Here is a 21,776-nt window from a genome sequence, read left to right on the forward strand (position 1 = left end):
TCAAATGGACAACTTTTAAGACAAGAGGAGACAATCTTAGAACCAGGGAAGCAGCGACCTTCATGATCAAAGCTTGCATCTATTTTACCAATGGATATCTGAAATATTGCTTTTCCAACTTCCAAGGATGCATGGCCATTGCAAAGAATAAAGTTAATTTTGAAGGCTTTCGTTCACATCTATCACTGGAGCTCTTTTACCAAAAAAAATTAAAAAAAAAAAATCACTGGATCTCCTCTAACAACCGTACAGGCAAGTGCAATTGACTACACAACCAGATGAAGTTTATACAGAGATAAAAGACTGCTGCTTTAAACTGACTACCAAAGGATTTCCCTCAGCGCTGCTGCCTGCTGGGATCCATTTAAGCAGTTCCTGAGCTGCATAGCTGTAGGAAGAGAACGACACATGCGCTTTCTATCCATTGAAGGTTGTCCTCAATCGAAAGGCCAACTTTCAAAGTGGCAATATTCAATAAATGATTTTTCTAAGCGATCAGAGGCTTTACAGTTATGCCATGTGAACACCTACAATTAATGAGAGTAGACCATTAGAGTTTTTATTTTTTATTTTTTGAATTGGTTGCTGGTATTTTGGTGTAATTTGGAAAGTATATATACTTAGATGGTTGAGACACATGCAGATGTCATGAAGATCTGAATCAAAAGGCATGGCCATCCATTTTCAGGAAACACTCATATCATGAAGCTAAGATTAGAAAGAATCATTTCTCTTCTCTGCAATTCCTACGTACGTAACCAATAAATGGAGACTTAGGACCAAAGTCATGTTTTAAGCACTGGATCGATCTTTGTTGAAGAATTTTATTAATGGTCGTCGGTCACAAATATTGATACCCGAGTGATCATATGCCCTCCGACAAATCCAGTAGATGAACTAGAGAGAATTAATTACGTACGCTCCATTGTTTGAGAAACCATATATATGGTCCATTCCATGGAGCTCATTATATATTATTTAATTGAGATAAAATGTTGCCATGCAAAGGAGGGAAGAAAATCTCTGGGGTCACCACTGGATGTCGCTGATGAGATACCAAGGTCGTTCCATGGAACACATAAAGAGTAAATTAAACAGTTGGGCTTTCCTCGTTCAAATTAATGTAACTCCCTTCCCTCTGTTGTGGGAGAGCCTGCCTTTATATTGCCATAGTTTCTGAAAGCATTGGTAATGTAGCATTGCCAATCTCTTGATTTCCTTTTGCTCTGTACTAGATTAGATTAAGGGCGTATTGTTTGATAATAGCTGAAGTTAAACTGAATGACTTAATAATTCTTTGTCTTTAGGTGCAAGTAAAAAATTATTCAGTCACCCAGTTCAGCCGTTATCAGTCGGCCCCAGTTATTATAACTCGCTAGTAAAATAGCTATTCTTGGGTTTATTCGCTCAACACAGATAAGATGGGACCCAAGAAAAGACATGTTCCACTTTGTCTTTTAGTGTCGTTTCACGGGTCCCGCCATGAATGTAGCTAGCTAGGATTGAAGTTTTCAAGAGGTGATTAAACTCGATGTTTACCATCACTATCTTCTTCTATAGGGATAGGAATAGGATTGCTAGTAAGCAGCTTTGCTAGTTGCAGTCTCAACGTACGTACTACAGAAACGGTGCAGTCCACAAAAAACATGCTAGAACCCTAGAAAAGCAATATCAAGTGGAACCCCAAGAGCCAGTCCGATACCCAGGATTGTCTGCTGGTAGTTTTCATTGGGTCGTTATGAGATGCATCTGAGAAGAGAACTCAGGATTGTCCTTTGCTTGTCATTGATTCATTTGATAAGACTGACACTCTGGGTGCAACTAGGATAGGTCTGGCTTCAGCATCTGTTAATTTTTTGGGGATCCCGTGAGCGTATGCCATTCAATGTAAATTCTTCCTCTACAACAGATGACAGAATTCAATACCAAAATTTTTGCAGATGGCAAAATTCTTGTTCCTGCAGCATTAATTTACCCAATAAACCTCCTAGCACTTTGGGAAGATTGCATCCTACTCATCCCTTGGTAACATGTTTGGGTTTCCACTAGAAATGAAATAGATTTATTGTGTTTTTTCTTGCATTTTATAGCTTTGGTTCAACACCTAAAACTGAAGCATTGGCCATTGATTTTTTGATACACAATAAAACATTGGAGTGATTCAACTTTTCAACAACTTAAAACCAATTCAATTACATTCTTTTTTGGGCAACAAGAAATGGGTTTATTCCAGGTGATTTTCTAAGTGCTCATTTGGTGTAGTTTGGAAAATAAATCATGTTCAGAGAAGCTTCAAAGAAAAGAATCAAACCCAAAATAAACAGTAAGAACAACTTTTCACTGAATACTTAAGAGAAAATCAACAAAAAATTTCCCCTATCTACTCTTTATATAAAATTCTTTACACCCTTATGCCTCCTACAAAGAAGTTTCTTAAGTTAATAAAACACTCCTTATTATAATCTTACTAAATCTCTTAAAAAAAGTTCTAATTTAATACAAATTCAAAAATCTCACTGTAACGCTAACTTGGTAATTACAAATTAAGATAGAAATTGACGCCAGCTTAATAAACGCGAACTAAGATAGAAATTCTGTGATGATGCTATCTCGGTAAATATTTACTAAGTTGGTTCGGTGGCGTCATCCCTACTTTTTACTTGTCTTGTAGTGGTTCCAACTTGTATAAAACTTATTAGCATCATTTTGCATCATCTTCCCCCTATATGTACTAAGATGGGTTTTAGAAATCAACTTTGTAAATATTTATTCTATTTGTCCGAATCCCATATTGTATCATCCTCCCCGAGTTGGAGAGAATCCGACATCGGATTCATGCTACCATTTGAGAGGCTGCTAGAATATATCGTTGCACTTTTGCTATGTTTCTTCGTTTCTAACCCTCTAATAGATAATTGGTGATGTAAACCTCCAATACAAATTGAAATATTTTCACCATATATCTTATATTTTGAAATATATACCTTGCACTTCACATAAGATGTATTTTTTTTTTTTAATAACTATTCTTAACATTGCAAAATTGTTTGTCAATCAGGATCTTCATAGACATGCATGAAAACAATGTGATCATAACCCCCAAGATGATCAATATTGTCCCCATCATTTTGAAATTCACTATGAATGATGGAAGATTCCTCAGCAATTGGCTTTTCATCAAAGATTTGAGGTTTGTTCTAATCAACAAGTTTCTCTTCAATAGATATTGTTGAGGAGAATGGCCACACATTTTCGTTGCAATCATCAACAATATCAAAGCAATCAATAAAGTCATAAGATTTGATTTTACCTTTAAACTCTAAACTTGATAACTCCCCCATGGAACTCCATTCCATGAATTTATTTAGAGCTAAACTTAGAGAACTCAAACTTGAGATCAGTTTCCCATTGCTTCTATTCACTACTCATAACTACAACCACTTTGGTTGCTTGTTGAGTAGAGAAACCTTTATAAAATTTTGGGATCTCAATATTGAAACCCATTTTCCATTGTTTCCGGTCCCCACCCGCAATTGCAGCCGACCTAAATGCTTGCCTTGGTGATGAAAAGGAACAAGTGGAGGCACTTGCATTGGAGCCGTTGTTCCCTATTTTGGAATGAGAATATAGCGATCTCAACTCTTGAGCAAGTGCATTGACTTGTCTTCTCAACTCCACCACATCTTTTTGTGTTTTGTTGTTGAGTTTTTGGTCCACGGTGTGAGCCACTAGTTTCTTCTTAAGAGCTATAATCCAAAGAATGATCAAACTTGTGCTCTAATACCAAATGGTGTAGTTCGAAAAATAAATCACATTCAGAGAAGCTTTGAAGAGGACCAAAGCCAAAATAAACAAGAAGAACAACTCTTCATTGAATACTTAAGAGAAAATCAACAAAAAACTCCCCTATCTACTCTTGATATAGACTTCTTTACACCCTTATGCCTCATACAAAGAAGTTTCTTAATCTAATAAAACACTCCTTATTATAATCCTACTAAATCTTTTAAAAAAAGTCCTAATTGAATACAAATTCGAAAATCCCGTTGTAACACTAACTTGGTAATTATGAATACAGATAGAAATTCCGCAATGATTCTATCTTGGTAAATATTTACTAAGTTGGGTCGGTGGTGTCACCACTGCTTCTTACGTGTTTTATAGCAGTCCCAATTTTCATAGGACTTATTAGCTTCCTTATGCATCACCATCCCCCTATACGTACTAAGATGGGTCTTTGAAAACCAATTTTGTAAATATTTATTCAGTTGGTCTGAATATCGTATTAGATCATCATTGAACGTGCTTACAATATAATGCCTACGTGATCCGAATTGGGTTAAGTGTGTTCAAGGGTTCATGGTAGCATTCTCACCTTAAGTGGAGAAAAAAAGGGTGTTTTCTAGGGGAAAATTATTTCACCGGATCTATTTAACTAATAAAGTTCATGTGCAAACATTGTCAAAGAGGAGTTTGTCTAGAAACTATAATTATAAATTCTTCCCTATATTTTGATTATTTATATCTGTAACTATTGTTTTTGATGATGGGCATTTTGACAGCTCCCGGCTAGCTAGTGGCTCAGATGCCTAGCTGAATAATCCCTACCTGGAATGTGCCTTGGACGCCTAGCTGAATGGTTCCTACTTGGAAGGTGGCTTGGACGCCTAGCTGAATGGTGACGAGCTGGAGAGGTGGCTCTAATGCCTAACTGAATGGTGATAAGCTGGAGAGGTGACTTTGATGCCTAACTGAATGGTGACGAGCTGGAGAGGTGGTTCTAATGCCTAACTGAATGGTGATAAGCTGGAGAGGTGACTTTGATGCCTAACTGAATGGTGACAAGCTGGAGAGGTGACTCAGATGCCTAACTAAACGGTGATGAGTTGGAGAGGTGACTCTGATGCTTGGTTGTATGGTGACAAGCTGCATAGGTGGTTTTGATGCTTAACCGAATGGTGACGAGCTGGAGATGTGACTCTAATGCTTGCCTGAACGGTGACGACCTGGAGAGGTTGCTCTGATTTGACCTACAAAGAAATAGTGTTAGAGTGCTCGGGTTGCCTTACTCGGGGTGGGCGCTCCAATGCTTAAGTCAGCGAATGTGGAGATTTTGTAAGAGAGCTAGAGAGCTGTGAGAACTAAATTGTGCATGTCCCTTTTGAAGTTGGAGGTAAGACCTTTATATAGGCATTGTTTGGTGTGGGCATCACGCAATGCATTCGGGATCTCCGGGAAGACGTGCCTAATTGCTGAAAAGTCCTCGGAGGTAGTCATGCACCTAGGCCATTATTTACACCTTACTTGGTTTCCTCCAAAACATTCGGTGTGAGAGTTGACTTCCGAGAGATCCAGAAGTGATGGGATGCATGTAGAATTTGTCGGCGAGCACATCTCGCAAGTTGCCACCTGGACCTCAATCAGGTCGGCAAGCCCTCGAGGTAGGTTATTCCTCATGTGAAGGTCTCTTCGGCCGATACTGACGAGGTACCATAGGTTATCCCTGGACGAGGTGCTTCTAGCCACCCTAAGTTGTGGACGAGGTCGCCAGTTAGGTTTCCACCAGGTTGGTGGAGGAGGCAGGTCGCCAGGTCAGCGGTGGAGGCAGGTCGCCAGGACGGCGGCGGAGGCAAGTCACCAGGTCGGCGGCAAAGGCAGGTCGTCAAGTCAGCGACGGAGGCAAGTTCCTAGGTCACCAGTTGGGAGTCTATCATTTTGGCTAAGGAAAGTTATCACCTCGGTGGTTCTGGGGTGTCACTTATTTGTTCCAAGATGCCACGTGTCATGATGTCAGTGGAGGGCCAAATCTGCCATCATCAGTTTTCAATATTTTCCTTAAAAAAATAAGATCTATTTAAAAAAATTATTTTGATCACACTTTTTCCCTCAGAGTTTGTTTGTATTTCATAATTTGTATATAACTACTAATAAGCTAGGTAGGATTGTGAGGAGTATAGTTGGGACAAGGATTGGATGATGATTATGTTTTATGAAGATTTGGTATGCTTTGACAAGAGTCTAAAGATGGGCAGAATCTAAAAAAAATCGGATTAGTAAGACTAGATTAAATAATACCAAAACATTATTATATACCTCACATGCAACACCATTGCATTATTATATAAGATTAAAAAGGGTTCTAAAGGAGATTGGTATCTAGTAATAGCATAACATTAATTCGACAAGGCCACAACCAATTCAGTTTAAAAACTGAATGTAACATGAGCATCTTTTTAACATTTGCTCGTGCATCGCACAGGCCTCCTCTCGTATTTTATAAAAGTATATTGCTTTACAATTTGGTGTAATTTCTAAATTAGAAAACTGAATCAAAACTGTAAACCAAAAATTGAAATTATCCTAAACCGAATAAGACCGTTTCTAAATCCAGATGAGACCAAACTGCCAATTTTAATATGATTGATAACCCAGTTCGGCAGACTAAACTGTGTAATGAACGAGTATTTTGTAGGTAGGCATGAACAGAGTTCTTGTGAACAGGGAATCCAGAGTCATAATGAACACTCAAGTTGTAGAGAATAGGGAGATGAGATTTATGTGGATCACCTTGGAAAATCACTCAATCACCGTTATTGACTAAGGATTTTGAAATACTTATTGTAGCGGATCATTAATTTTGAAATAGTTATTGGTGGTTTCGGTATTTAGGGAGTAAGCCTTGGTAATTTTCTATTTGATTTTTCAGATCTTCATACAAGCTAGGGATATTAATTTGATTGGTTGATAAAAGTATTCCTTGTTCTTAATTTTTACTATCCAACTTGGGAATCGACCCAAAAGAAGCAATTCACAAGTCTTAGTGACTTCATCAACTAATTTAAGCAATTATATATGTTTAAATTGAAATTAGTTTGTTCAAATATAAACCAATAACCGACCCATTAGTTCCCCTTTTATTGAATTAACTAATTCTAGACTTGAGTAAAAAGTGGAGGGGTGCTGGCGAATAAAAGAGTCTCAATATATGCAACTCGCGTCGTCCATTTGTTGGCCATGGAGACAAGGTGGTATGCATTAAAAGACATGTATGTCCAACTTTATCTTGTACCCTGTCCTTTCATTGGCCCCACCCTTTCTGTACACTGAAGTCTCTAGTGTCGCATAAACAAATGAGATCAAACTTTGTTAAGAGCATTTCTAAATTCTAACTACAGAAAAGTACATATCTCTTTTTCTCTACTAAGCGAGTTTTTTTTTTAATAATATTGCAATTCAGAGCTTCAGACAGACAGACAGAGAGAGAGAGAGAGAGAGAGGTGGGGTTGTAGGGGGTTCTGCAGCTAACAGTTGCATAAACTCGTTGTTTAGTAGATTAATTAATTTCTCCTCCTCCTCGCTCCAATATTCCACTGATCTTTAAAATCAGTGGACTAGAAAAAGTTGCAGCAAATAGAGGGGTGTGGTTTCACGAAACTGCATTGGCGTCTTGCAGCTTTAATCACGTTACTACTTACAAGTACAACCTTCGAAAGCAATATGCGCACTTGTTGTTGTCTTACAAATTAACTATAATACTCCAATATGATCATATTATCCTTCACAACATAAAACTTTCTTCTTCCAACTTTTTTTTTCTTAGATTTGGTTAGTTGCTAACTTACACAACACATTGTATTAGTCCTCCCACATTCTTTTTTATTTATCAGTAACTGTGAAATGTATTCATTAAATTTAAGAAGAATTAAAACAGTCTATGGGCAGCAAATACAATTACAATAAAGCCCAAAATAAAGGGTTTCTATTAACCCCCTTGCTTGGCTAAACCATCTCCCAGTAAGTTTGCAATTCTCTTAACCCATTTATACTGAATTTCAATATCCTTAACCAGTCACTTTATTTTCGTTTTTCATTGCTGTACTTCCATATCTTTGAATTCTTTTTTTTAACCAGTTCACCACCACTTCAGAATCTCCTTCAATAATTAGCTTTCTAATTTGTATCTCCTTGCCTCTTTAAACCCCTTCAATGGCTGCAAGAAATTAGTCCTCTCACATTAAGAAATTAAAACCCAGCCGAGAATCAGCTTGATTATTACCAAAAAAGAAGGAAAAAGAATCAACCACATCTAGCCCAATCCAGCTGAACTGGCCGGCTTGAGATGAATTGGTAAACCACTCAAGCTTTCTCCATGGATCAAATTTCAGTGGTTGTATGTTATATATTAATTACCAATATTGCAAGGCGAAGTTGAAAACTAATGGAGATCTAGTACTAGCTAGCTAGGGCATTGAACACACGAACAGTCTAGCTAGCTAGAAAGTACCCTGCTGGTCTGAATTTGACACATGGTCAGTCTATGAGTTTGAAATATATATCATAATAGGAGAAGTCATTTTGGGTCGGATCTTAGTTAGACGAGTCCGGATTCAGTGAACCCTTCGGTTCACGGGCGTGTGAATCCCTCCGATAGGAGGCGTGCACGTCGCCCTAGCCCCTATTCGGGGATTGCTATTGCATCAATGTAATGAGTCTGTTAAGGTTGTCAGTCCGGTTCAACCGGTTAGGAAAAAATTAAACCCGAGCCCCTTTCTTTCCCCCTCATTCGTTTGAATTCTCTTTCCCTAGTTTTATTTTCACCCGAGCCCTAGCTCAAGAGCAAGAGGCCACCAGCGGCGATATTCTTCTTTTATACAGACCACCACTGTAGAAAAGAATCAACCTGCGGTAAGCATCCACCCTCCTCATTTTCCTTTCAAACCTGTTATTCCTCCCTACTATGATATTCTTCTTTTCTACAGAGTACAGACCACCATTAGCGGAAATTTCTCTGTTTCACTGAGCTCCGACCGTGTGAAATCAATCAGCAACAAGTGTAAACCGGTTGTACCTGTCAGTCTTAATTGTTATAAGTTCTAACATTGAAAATCTAATAACTTTTGTCTCAACTGTATTTCCTTAACACCAAGATAAAACGTTTGATAAAAAAAATTGAGAGAAGAAGCTATTATTGGATAGGAATACTTGTTTTGATAGATAGACCGAACATGTCAAGCTTTTGATCAATCTACGACAACGTGAAGACCCATAAATCGGACCTTGTTCTTCCCAAGATGTGGGTTATTTGATTCTGGCATCTTCACAACTCACAAGACTTCCACTCCTATCCCAGTGCAATCTGTATGTTGGAACTTTGAACTTGAATTGCAAGAACAACTTAACACACAGTTGGAAATCGAAACTATATTATTGTTTCCCGATTCAGAGAGAGAGAGAAACCATCTAAATTACTCCATGGGTAATTAAAGTAAACTCTTTATTTATTCACAATAGAAAATCTCATAGAAGGCCGGACGATCCAAATAAAATGTGAATACAAAAATAACAACTCCATTAATTAATGTATCAGGGTCGCATTATATCTAATTACTGCATCAAATACTGCCGTGGAGTGTGTCTTTGCCAAGCAATACCCGCATGCAATCCGGAAAACTCCCGTGCCTCCGATGATTGGCATCTCTCTTACTTCATTTCAAGATTGGTCAGCTGACAAATACATAGATGAGAGTCATCAGAAGGCTGAAGTACTTGTTCTGTTGTGAAGACATGGCGTAGAGCCCCTGAGCACGCCCCATGAGGGTTGAATTTATATTGGGTGTGGCTGTGCGCGGGTTGTTCATCACGTAAATTGATCCAAACAAGGATGCAATAGGGTCAAAGCTTGTGATGTCGGATAGCCGGCGATAAACGCTCCAACCCAACTGCTGGTTTACACTTGTCTCTGGTTGATTCCATGCCGTTAGAGCTCAATGAAATAGAGAAATCGCCATCAGTAGTTTGTAGAAAGGAAGAATATTATATTGGAGAGGAATAACAGGTTTGGAAGGAAAATGAGGAGAATGGATGTTTACCGCCGGTTGACTCCAAGCCATCAGGCGTTGAAATCGCTGCACTCCACCCTCTTGCTCCTGAGCTAGGGCTCTGGTGAAAATGAAACAGCGGAAAGAGAGTTCAAACGAATGAGGGGGAAAAGATAGGGCTCGGATTTTGTTTTTATCTAACCGGTTGAACCGGGCTGACAACATTAACGGAATAAGAAATAACAATCCCCGAATAGTGCGAGGGTTCACGCGCCCCGTAAACGGAAGGATCACTGAATCCGGACTCGGGTTAAGCAACGTATATGAAATTAGAAGAGACAAAGCTACAATTAATGAGGTAGGTGTATGTTTTGTTTAACAATCAGCAGATTGGAATTGGAATTCATAGGAAGGACATAGGCCATAAAATACTTGAGTAATAATTAAAGGGGTTCTTCTATCATCTCCACTGGAAACGCTCCAACTTTATGGAGAAAAGAGTAAAAATTTTCTTCTGCTAGTATATAGTATATTTTGAGTCTTTTGATTACATAAAGCATCTCCTCCTAGTACTTCAGTCCCATCAATCAAGATTTTGCCAATGATGACCATTTTGTCATTTTGATATCAGCGTGTCCGAGTCCGACCCAGACCCAGTCTTCCATGAAAGTGTTGCAGATTTGCTCTGGAAACCTAGTCACTTTGGCGAATGATTGCTAACCAACTGCGTAACTGGTAAGCGCCTTCCTTCCCAGTTCCCACCAACAAAAGAAGTTTTCTCTATGTCGGTAAGTAACAGATTCAGTGCTTTCATTCCCATATCATAGAGCCAAATTACCCACTTTTTCTTCTTTACTGTGTCACGATGTTTATCGCTCTATTAATAAGTACTGCCTGCATGTTTTCAACTTTTCATAATAAGTTAATTTGCATAGTATTTAAACTCTTTAACTCAACAACCTAATTCTTCCTCAGTAGAGTTTTGAGCCTTGAATCCTTGATTACCCCATCCCCCCAAAACAAAAAACAAAAAAAAAAAAAAAAAGGTTCTGAACCTGTACTCATTTAACAACTCTTGTCACTCTTCTTAATCTTCTCATCCTTCACTTTATCTGCCTGATATTTGTTTTAAATTACACCTCTCTGCATTCATAAAATAAATGTTACAAAATATAATAGATACATATTAAATCAATAATGAAGAATATTCAATTCGTTACAAAGTTGATTTAAATTTAACCGATGGTAAATGAAATTGAGGATGTATAACTCCATTTCGTCTACGACACAATTAAATGCCTCTACGAAACTAAAAGCCTTTTTGGTTCTCTTGATTATTTTTAAACTATTTCTCAATTTCAACCGGAAAACCTCGTTCAGTTCAATTAACATATATGGAGTTCATTCTCTCATCTTGGGCCATTCTTTGACCCAGTGGAACCCCCCAGGAGAAACCCGGACAAAACTCAAAAGGGAGGGTAGGAGATCTCCCGTCTCCGGCCGGCAATAAGCAGTGAAGGCGGAGCAGCTGCTATATATTTGGTAGAACGGCCGGACCCGGACATACAGTATATGAGTATACTTCGGGGATGACTTTCCTCAACAAATAGGTGGGGAGTGGGAAGTGGGAACCACAGCCACCTACGACTGGGCCACTCGCTGTTGTGAGAGCACATAGAGAGGTTGAGGAAACCAAGGAAAAGTAATTCCACCCCCGTTATTAAAGCGTTTAAGCGCAGTGAAATGGCGGTGAAGGACGTTTTGGTTGGTTTTGTTGTTTGTTTCTTCTCGTCAGTATTGTTAATTTGTTACTTATAGATTGTTGCAAGCAAACCCAAACAACCAGTTTGGAATTTGGATTATTTCACAATCCCATTCCATCCTACTTAGCTTACACTCACTCTCCAACTTGTCTGGTCCTCAAAAACCTAATTATGCATGCAACTGCTGATATTCCAAGGAGGAACAAGAAAGTTCAAAGTTCTATTCCTAAGAAATTGTTATATTTCTCTCTCTCTCTCTCTGGTGGCTGTGAATCTTTCTTCTTTCCTGTGGTGTGGCATTCAGCAAACAGCATAAAAAAGAACTACCATGTCAAGAATGGGTCAATACCAATACCACATATTGTCACTACTTTTTTCTTCGTAAAAAAAATAAAAAAAAAAGGAAAATCTACCTTCTACTCAATTAGGCTCCGTATTCATAAACGTTAAAGGTAAACAGATTCTAAATTATTTCAAAGCAAATATTTTTTAGTCCCTTGTACATCGAAACAAAAATAGCGTTAATAATAGTATTATTTATTTTCTTCCTGAAATAAAATCTGAGTAAAACCATGTAATCAAGGAAGACCCAAGCATCCAATTCTATTTCTACAGTTGTACTGAAACGTTGTAAAACAAGTTTGACAAGTAGGACACCTTTTCTACATTTAGAGAATTTAATTTAATGTATCACTTCTATTGGTAGGTCACAAACTTACAATTTTAATTTTTTCTTTCTTTTTGTCAAATTCAAGCAGAAAATTGGGTGGAAGATAGCGACACGGCTTTCTCAATATTGTTTTAGACTTGAAGCAACACTAGAGAGATTGGTGTATGAGGTTAATTAAAAACCATATAAAACCGATGGAATATATATAACATGGATAACAACAATGTTTCACCATCCACCCAATAAATCAGCTAAAATGTCACTGCACTAACCATTTCATCAAATAGAACCTGACAAGTAAAATACTTACTGAGCAGAACATATTCAACATGATATTTAATTGTATTTTTAGTATTATGTAAAAAGCAACAGTTTTCAGTGTCACCCAGTTAGGTCCAAGACCAGTGTTAAGAGCATGCAGCAAACCTTTTGCTGGAACCTGTTATATATTGATCAGTTTTTCTGCATTATTAGTAGGATGTGCCATAATAAGAGAATGTCATAAAATGTGTTATCTTATGTCTCAGTGGTGTTTTTAATATGCGATCATACGGGTTACATAGTTGTTCCATAGACTTCTCCTGCGAATCATGCAAAAAAAAAAAAAAAGTAAACAAGCGCAATTAAATCATATTCGTGTTATTGCTCCCTTTTCCTTCCTTTTTAAATATCAAGTTTTCTAACAAGGTAGGAGTAATAAGGTACAAAACCTTGAATTTACAAAAGAAAGAAAATGAGGCAAACGCAAAACAATCTACTATACAATTAAGTTTAAGACTAATCTTGGACAACTAGCTAGCTAATTTCACGCTACGCTTCTCATGCATATATATATATATATATATATATTCTCAACGAGAAAAATCAGAATAGGAAAAAAAAAAAAAACACAAAGAAGAGAGACAGAGAGGGTGAGGAATGGGAACCTCAAATCTCAACATCCCCCGAAGTCTCTAACGGAAAACCGGCTCTTTTCTGGCAGGTTTCCGGCGTGTTGAAGCCCCAGTGTGAGGGATACGTCGCCGGAGGTGGTCCCAAACCTTACAAGTGTGGCCCCTAATTTGGTATTGGCAGTGGTGGTCCCGTAGTCCGCAGAAATGATGCCACCATTGTATCGACGCGTGTCATCAACAGCCAACCGGTGATGCGTATTGGGTTCATGGGTCGCCGGAAAACGTTGGGGTACGAGAGGTGACATATCGTTGTGTGAGGTGATGGTGGTGGCCATGGTTTGGGTGGATTGGCTTGCTTGGTTTTCCGAGAAGCATTGTCTATTGATTGCGTTGAGTGAGGGGTCGTTGTCGATGGCATTGATTTCGGATCTTTTGCCTGCTGTTGTAGCTGTTGGGGATGATGTTGTTGTTGCTATTGCAGCAGCTGCTGCTGCACCTGCTGCTGCTGTTGCTGTTGTAGGCGTTGGTGTTTGTGCAGAGCCGCTACTTTGGCCTTGTTGGCTTCTTTCTTTATCTCTATCCTCTGCTTCTTCCTTGGCCTCTTGTTGGTACATCTCTTCCACCATGGGTTTCCACAATCGAACCCTGGCATTAATGAACCAGTTCGAAACCTGCTCGAAACGTAAACAAAAATAAAACAGACGTTAAAAGTAAGAAGATTAGATTGGACTCTTGTACAAGGATAGAAGCAATAAAATATTAAATATCTGTGTGGACATTGCGTTCCACAGAGAAAGAAAAAAATAAGCAAAGAAACAAGCCCAGACATATATCTACATATCTCTCTGACTGATTTGATTGGTTGATTTAATGCACATTTCATAATCCTCCTTTTATTTAAGCATTAATTTGATCGTTACTGCAAGCACTGTAGTCTTCTTTGTCACTATGCTATTATTGTTAGTACTAATTGTGTCTATTAAGCTGCAGTTAAGGCTGTTAAATGATAAAATTACAAGAATACAAAAAATATAATTGATATCCTTTATTATTATTATTTTTTGTTTGCTTGGTGCAGTTATCCTACCCTTCAATGTATTTTTCTAACCTACATCGGTTCTCTACTCCATTTCTTAATGCAAAAGAAGTAATGTATATTTCTTCTGCTTCTCTCTTGCTTTCAAGTTACGTGGATCTGTTAGAGTTCGAAATAAAAATAACCCAGTAAATTCTAGTATACAAAACTAAAGTTGTCCATAATCTTGGGATAGTTCTCTTCTCTAATCAAGAAGATGAAAGAAATAGATAGATAGAGAGATAGAGAGAGAGATGTTAAGTTTGGAATATGAAGACCAGGCATAAATACACAATGCATTTACTATTGTAAGGCTCTTAACACGGTGTCCGTGTTGTACGTTGTAACCAAACTGAGAAGTTTAGCTAAAAAGAAGAAAGAAAATAAATTCAAAACTGCAATGTATCTCATGTCCCATTTCTTCCGTACTTTGTTTCTGCTGTAATTTTAGTAGTTATTTCCCCTTTGCCATTTCTATCGGGAAGGAAGGAAGAGAAAAAGGAGGAAATGGCCTTTAACTTATAATAAAAAGTTAATGCAGGTGAAAAATGAAACCCTAAACCATGCACATAAAACTGAACTTGCTGTTCGTCTTCTGGGATTTCTATTCTCTTGCTGGTTTTTGAATGGAGACCCAAAAAATGAAGACTCTTTCATTGTTTCCTCTTCTGTTCATCTTTCTGTTTTATGGGGGATTCGAGAGAGAATAGGACGAACCTGATTTCTCGATAAACCAGTCTGCCGCGCCAACAAATGCTTATCTGCATCACTTGGGTACCTGGACAGAAAACACCAGAAAATGACATCAGCGTCCCTACCCAAACCGTATAAAGAGACCGCGAGCTTTATGTACCGGTAGATGGGATAGAACGATTCTTTCCCTGTTAAGGCGTGGAAATCTAAGAGAGGAGAACAGAACAAGCAGCATCAGAAGAAAAACTGCTCCTACTGATCTCTGCTTTATTATCCTATTACATGTATTGCTTTTTTTAATGAGTATTGATTGATTAAAACAATATCAATATGAGAAAAAGAGAGGGAGATGGGCTTTCTTTTTGTTAATTCTTTTCAATGTATTTGATAACTAACTTCAGGTAGGTCAGAGATAGAGAGAGAGAGACTACTTTCAGCTGTGAAGTCTCAGAGAGAAAATATGCAAAAAGAGCATGGGAAGAAGCTTTTCTTCAGCTTTTTGCTGTGGAGACAACACACAAGGACACTGCATTACTGTTTTCTTAAACACTAAAACAGAAAAGGGTGATCAAGATATATTAGATCTGATAATTTATGGGAGACACAGAGAGTGAAGGATTATAAAAGTATTATTTTGTAATAAATAATAGTGTTGTCTTTTCTTTCTGCTTATCTTTGTTGGTTGAAGATATGAAAATGAATATGCAACCAAGAGAGAGAACGTACGGGTGAAGAAAATGCTCAAAAAGCCAAGATCTCAAAATGTTGACGGAGCGTTCAGGCAAGCCCCTCTGAGGCCTCCAAGCTTCTTGCTCCATCATCCCCATCTGGTGAAAGGCTCTTTGCTGTCTGAGGCTTTGTTCAAGCAACCGAAGTCTTGGAGTCTCTCCTTTCGTTATTCCTGAAGCCCCCGCTTCCTTCTCTCCCAGTAGCTCACAAATGTGCTTCAATTGTGCTGCTATTGCATCCTTTAAACATCGGAAATGACGCGACATTGCTTTCTGGGCAAGCGCTGTGTAAGGAGTTGCCGCCCCAAAACCCATAACTGAGTCAAAGGAGTTTACGACCATTTGCATTTGCTCGCAGTAATGGTTGTATCTTCTATCAACCTGATAACGGACAAGTATTAGAAGAATTATTCAATCCAATTCATCAAACCCTTGTGCACGAGGCCTGTCAAAAATGTGAATAGTAAAATAGAAAAGCCGCAGTACTTTTGTTTGTTCCGCTGTTCGAGGTCCAAGGTTAAATTACCAAAAGATGGAATTACAGGAAGAGAAGAGATCAATAATCATGATTCTACAAGTAGCCTGTAAGAGATGGTGAAAGGGGGTTCTTTGTCCCTAAGAACTGGGTGAAGAAGAATAAGAAGATGGTGATAATGAAGCAAAAGGAGGGAAGGAGAAAAAAAAAAGAAAAAGTATATATATTCACAACTCACAAGCATATTTTAGCTAATAACCATGTAGTACATGGACAACACAAAGAAAAGAAAGATTTTTTTTTTTGGAAAAGAAAGAAGAGAAAGAAAATTTGGATCATGGCATTTGATCTTAATTTTGATAAAAAGGTGCGTGGGTAACTGAAGAAAGAGAAGTTGGTGACAATGTAGGGTAGGAGAGGTTCTCTTCTTTAAGAAGTCAAGATTTTAAAATGGGGAAAGTGGGCAACGGAAGCTTTGCTGTTGTCTTAATGGAAAGACAAAAAATAGACTTGACGAATGGATGAATCAAAACTTGAAACAGTAAAATGATTGTTATCGATCTTCAATAGGTGGGTATTCTTATACTAATTAAAGAGGAATAAAATAAAGAAGATGAAAAAAATTTATCATCTAAGGTCAACTGGGAAAGAAATCAATGGCTTTCTGTGCAGTTACTATGATGGGTATGGATCTCTTGGAGCAAAAGCCTTCTGAACAACTTCTACGTATTATATAGACTATTGGTGATCTTCCCAATCAAGGAATGTCTTTTCTTATTGGAGAGATCCGCCTTAATAGTAACTTTCATTTTCTTTCTCCTTACAATTACAAAAGTCCAAAGTACAGAAGCACCCAACCCATCAATCAAATTCATCAGTAAAATAGAATAGAACATAGAATTCCAAAACTCAATCATCTTATTCCATGGAGCGTTGGAAGCCACAATTCAAAGATCCCAGACACTTGCCGGAATTTCTGTTTTCTCCGGTGGTCTGAAAAATCAATTCCAGACAGGAGAAAAGATAAAAAAGGGACGGGTCTGTGTTTATAGTTCGTGCCTGATATGCATGCCTCACGGAGGGAGAGAACACTGAATGAAAAGAAAGGCTTGGAGAGGAGAGAATCAGAGAAAGAAATGAAAGCAGGCACACAGCACGAGAGAGAGAGAGAGAGAGAGATTACATGCCTCATCAAGCATGGACATCAGCTTGACCTTCCTCCTCTGGTAATCAATCCTATCGGTAGCTGATAAGGGAAGTTGCTCCTTGGAAGAAGATGGAGACCCACCACCAGCTGCACTGTTACTGTGATTAGGGTTAGCGCTGGTTCCATGATGCTTTCCAAGCCTGTTATTCTTGAATTGTCCCCTCCCGACACTGCAAAACTCTTCCAACAATTCTTGAGCAGCCTTGGCATACTTGGAATGCCTCAAGACATTCACTGCCGCTAAGGACGATCCGAACCCAACATGGACCTGGTGGTTCTGTCCCACTCCTTGTAAATGCAACGGTTGGTGATGACTCCCCAAATTCTTCCATGGGTATGAACCAGCCGAAGAAGCGCCTCCCCCATGACTACTGTAATAGAACATCCCACCATCACCCATCCTCAATTCCTCGGCCTTGGCCGCTTCCAAGTGCTGCAACGACGACGCCAACGACAACGATAGCCCTTGACTCTCCACAATACCCCCAATTTTGCCCGTGTTATCGCCTCCCCCGCTACCTGGGACCCACGTGAATTGAGCTGGATGTATTGCGCTACTACCCAAGCCCACTCCGGCTGCAGGTGCAGCCCCGGAACCCGAAGAGTGAAATCCTTGTAGATGGCTTGTACTTGTAGTAGTTGGATTTGGAAGCAGCATATGAAGGGGAGTAGACGACGATGGGGGAGGAGGAGGAGGAGAAGGTGGAGAAGGTGACCTTGGTTGTGGGTTCATAAGAAAAAGCTGCATGGCAGCTGCTGAGTCCGCATTTATGCTTGAAATCTGATGCTGCTGAGCACCTATTCCATGACTGTCACGGTTATTATTGTTTGGGTGCTTTGCATCTCCCCAATGACCCAACCCGCTCACTATCCCTTGTCTGTTCCCGTACCACTCATTCGCTGCCGATGCCGCCACCGTGGGCGGTGGTCGCGGCAGTCGGTAATTGGACGCGATCTGATTTTCTAGGAGCTCCGCAGCCACGGGGGTATCCGGCTGGAAATTGAACATCTCAGACAACATCCCGCCCGTCTCATAACCCGGCAGCCCCCCGGACTCTTCCGCTTCTATGCCCACTAAAGGCGAAGGTGGTTCGAACCCTTGCACCCTTAATTTATCCCTCCGGCTTTGCTGGGCGATGTGTTGCGCTTGTTGTGCCGTCGTCGATCTGTCGAAACCATTTGAGAAACCAAAGATCCCCTGATGGAAGCTTTGGGACATAGAATTTACACAACTAGGTTTGTCTTGGGAGGCCGATGCAGTCTTGGAAACTAGAATTGGGAGGTGATTCTTCAAGTGAAACAAGAGAGGCGCTGGCTGTGGTGTTGCTACTCCCATATCAGTGTGTTCTTCTTCATCATCTCTTTCTTCTTCGGCCCACCAGTACCGCTTTCTCCTGTTGCCGCCGCTAGCTACTCTTGTTACCACAGATCGATTTGAATAAGTAGGTTGATACAAGTGTAATCACAGAGAGAACGGAGATGAAATATAAGCAATCAACGATTAAATTAAAGAGTAGTTGTCGTAGTAGTAGTAGTACTAGTAATAGTAGAGAGAGGGGGGTGGGGGGAGAAAAAAAAAGAACCAGAAAGAAGAAAGACAGGGAGTCAGGCACTATTTTTTAGTGTTTGTTTATTTCACCTCTTAGAGTTGCAGGAATTGAAACGATGCAAATCTCTCAGACATCGTTTTCCTTTCCTTCCGTGGGATTGAATACTTGCTGAATTCTGCTCTCTTTCTTTCCCTCCTTTTTCCCCCTTTGTTTTTCTTTGCAGTTAGTGGTTTATAACCGGCTTCTGAAAAGAAAAAAGAAAGAATCACGAAAATAAGAAATATAAAATAAATTCAGACTCGGAATTGATCTCTCTCAGACAACGCGGAACCAGAAGAGAAAGAGAGAGAAGAGAAGAGAAGAGAAGAGAAGAGAAAAGGTCGATATTCTTCCTCTTCCACTTCCTGAATCCTGATCATCACACACTAAAATTTTATTATTTATTTCAGTATATGTATATATTACATATCAGAGAGGAGGGGAAAAAAGTGATGAAGAAAGAGAAATAAACCAAGACAATTCACCAAAATAAAAAATAAAAAATAAAAAAATAAGGTCCCTGGCTTTATCTAAGGATGACAGAAATGAAGTGGTAAATGACTGAAAATTCCCCACCTAAGTCATGTAGATGTGAACAAAAGGAGGGCATTTGTGCGAGTAGAATTTTGAAATAAAGCCCCTCAACCTCAACTGCTCTTTAAAATTTGCCAAAAGCTACCAATGGTCACCTTCTTCTATTTATTATTACCTTTAATTTGGGTTAAGGAATTAATTAGAAATCAAACATCCATCATATGGAAATGGCCAAACTGCCATCGACAAATTGCGTTTTTGTAGATGCCCCTCACTCACTAACCAACCTACTAGCAAAATTTAAATTGGGAAAGGGGCAAGTTCTATAACAGCTAAGATGTCAATCGAATCAAACCACCGAAGACCACAAGGGAGAAGAATCGAAGATATTAATAAAAGGTAACTGACGTGGTCATTTTTGACATTTTATTATGATGCACAGATTCTTTCAGGGTTTTTTTTTTTTTTTAAGTAATCAAACCAACAAATTGAAGAAATCAATATACACAGGAGATGGGGTTAGTATATTCGAGAAGGCAATCTCTGTTTGGTTTGGGCTTGTGTGAGACTGTGAGCTTTTCTTTTTTTCTTTTTTTTTTTGGTATTAGTGAGACTGTGAGTTGTGAAAGGCACTTAAAACCGCTTCTGAATTGATGTTTCGGGTTCAGAATGTAACTAGTTTCCTGGGTTTTGGGCCTTTTGGACATTGATTAAAATTTTAGGGTTTTTGGTCCATACCCATTTAAGGCGCTATTTTCTTCAACAATAAATACCCCTAAAAATAATACGAGATGAAATTTGCTCCTCACACTCGGGCGCCTCACATGTACATCCACCATGGATTGGGAACATCTCCCATAAATAATAATTTAAAAATACGAGAGATATTCCCAATGTATGACAAGATGTGCTTGTAAGGCGCGTATTAGGCGCCTTGTGTGAGGAATAGATCTGGTCTCCGTACGCCCCTTTTTTTGGTTTCTGTAAGTGCTTCAATATGTCTCTCTATTAACTTCATACTTGTATACCACTCACTGAGGGAGAGATAAAAATTTCCCAACTGCAAACCGGATTGATAGTTGACAGCCCAACCTTCTTTGATCTGTCGCCTTTTTGGTGATGTCACGTGAACCTCACCCTCTCTCTCTCTCTCGCTCTCTCGCTCCCTCGCTCGCACGCACGATAGGACAGGACCACTATATGATCTTCCCATGTCATAACATTATATTGTGCCTGCCATTGCCTACTATATAGTATCTTATCCGCTTATCACGTGCAAAATCGGTTGTACACGTGTCACTTCTTATTATTTATTTATCTTTTTTGGTTTATGAATTTATGTAGTTGAGTTTTTTCACCTTAGGCTGTGTTTGGTTTAAAGGAACTTATATAGGTTTCCTTATTTCTTCAAAACAAACATAACCTTAGTTCAAGTTTAGATATATGGGGGAGGTTTCAGAATAAATAATGAGAAATGCTTGATAGTTTGAAAAAAAAAAAACAGCTTGGGCAGTTTTGAAGCTTCCTTCTCATGACACATTACTCCACTTAATTCTTTTAATTTTTTTAAATAAAAAAAGATGACTACAATTACTCTTTCACCCCACACCCATGCTAACATATCATACATGTCTTATTTTTTTGGTAGTTGTTAACCCTCTCCACCCATTCTTTAATAATCACTTTTTGTTTAGCAAATAAGACATGTGGCTTTTACTATGTGATTTACAGGATTTAAAATTTTATTCAGTTTTAGTAGACCAATCTCTTTGACTTTTGGTGGAATTATTGTTTATTTTCGTTAGTTTAAGATTTATTCACCATATTGCTATCAATTTTTCCAGATGGTAAAAAAATTAATCATTTTCATTTTTAATTGTTTTACATGAGCCACCACTCAGTTGGCTTGAAAAATGCTTGGCTAAGTTAAGAAGGCTTCATATTATGTACAAATATGTATATACCAGTTTCTCTTAATACTTGAAAATTTAAGATCCATTATGTGTAAACTTACAAATAAAATTTACAAATTTAAGATCCATTATATATATATATATATAGTGAGAGCAATCCAGTAATTACTGCCTTATAAATAACAGCAATTACTGATTATTATAGTAATTAATTACTGTAATATAATTATTACTGTTATTGTTAATAAATTATTGATTATTACAGTTATTATAAATTACTGTAATTTAATAATTACTGATTATTACAGTAATTTAATAAATATATAATTAGTTATTATAATTAATAATTACTGTTATTATAAATATTGTTAATAACTAGATATTTACTTTAAAATTATAAATACTGTTATTAAAAAGT

General features: G+C 38.3%; 1 protein-coding gene across 1 annotated transcript; it reads right to left on the reverse strand.

Annotated features, from left to right (window-relative positions):
- Window positions 1–12,874: 12,874 nt before the first annotated feature.
- On the reverse strand, window positions 12,875–19,307 carry LOC104587389 (BEL1-like homeodomain protein 2). Its single transcript, XM_010244985.3, has 5 exons — window positions 18,962–19,307; window positions 17,303–18,732; window positions 15,639–16,021; window positions 14,937–14,997; window positions 12,875–13,815 (listed from the first exon to the last, which is right to left on the reverse strand). The coding sequence occupies exons 2-5, from the start codon at window positions 18,656–18,658 to the stop codon at window positions 13,186–13,188; spliced, it is 2,430 nt and encodes an 809-aa protein (XP_010243287.1). The 5' UTR covers window positions 18,659–18,732; window positions 18,962–19,307; the 3' UTR covers window positions 12,875–13,185.
- Window positions 19,308–21,776: the final 2,469 nt, after the last annotated feature.

This window comes from Nelumbo nucifera, chromosome 1 (genome assembly GCF_055504915.1).
Source record: "Nelumbo nucifera cultivar China Antique chromosome 1, China Antique-T2T, whole genome shotgun sequence".
Lineage (NCBI taxonomy): Eukaryota > Viridiplantae > Streptophyta > Magnoliopsida > Proteales > Nelumbonaceae > Nelumbo > Nelumbo nucifera.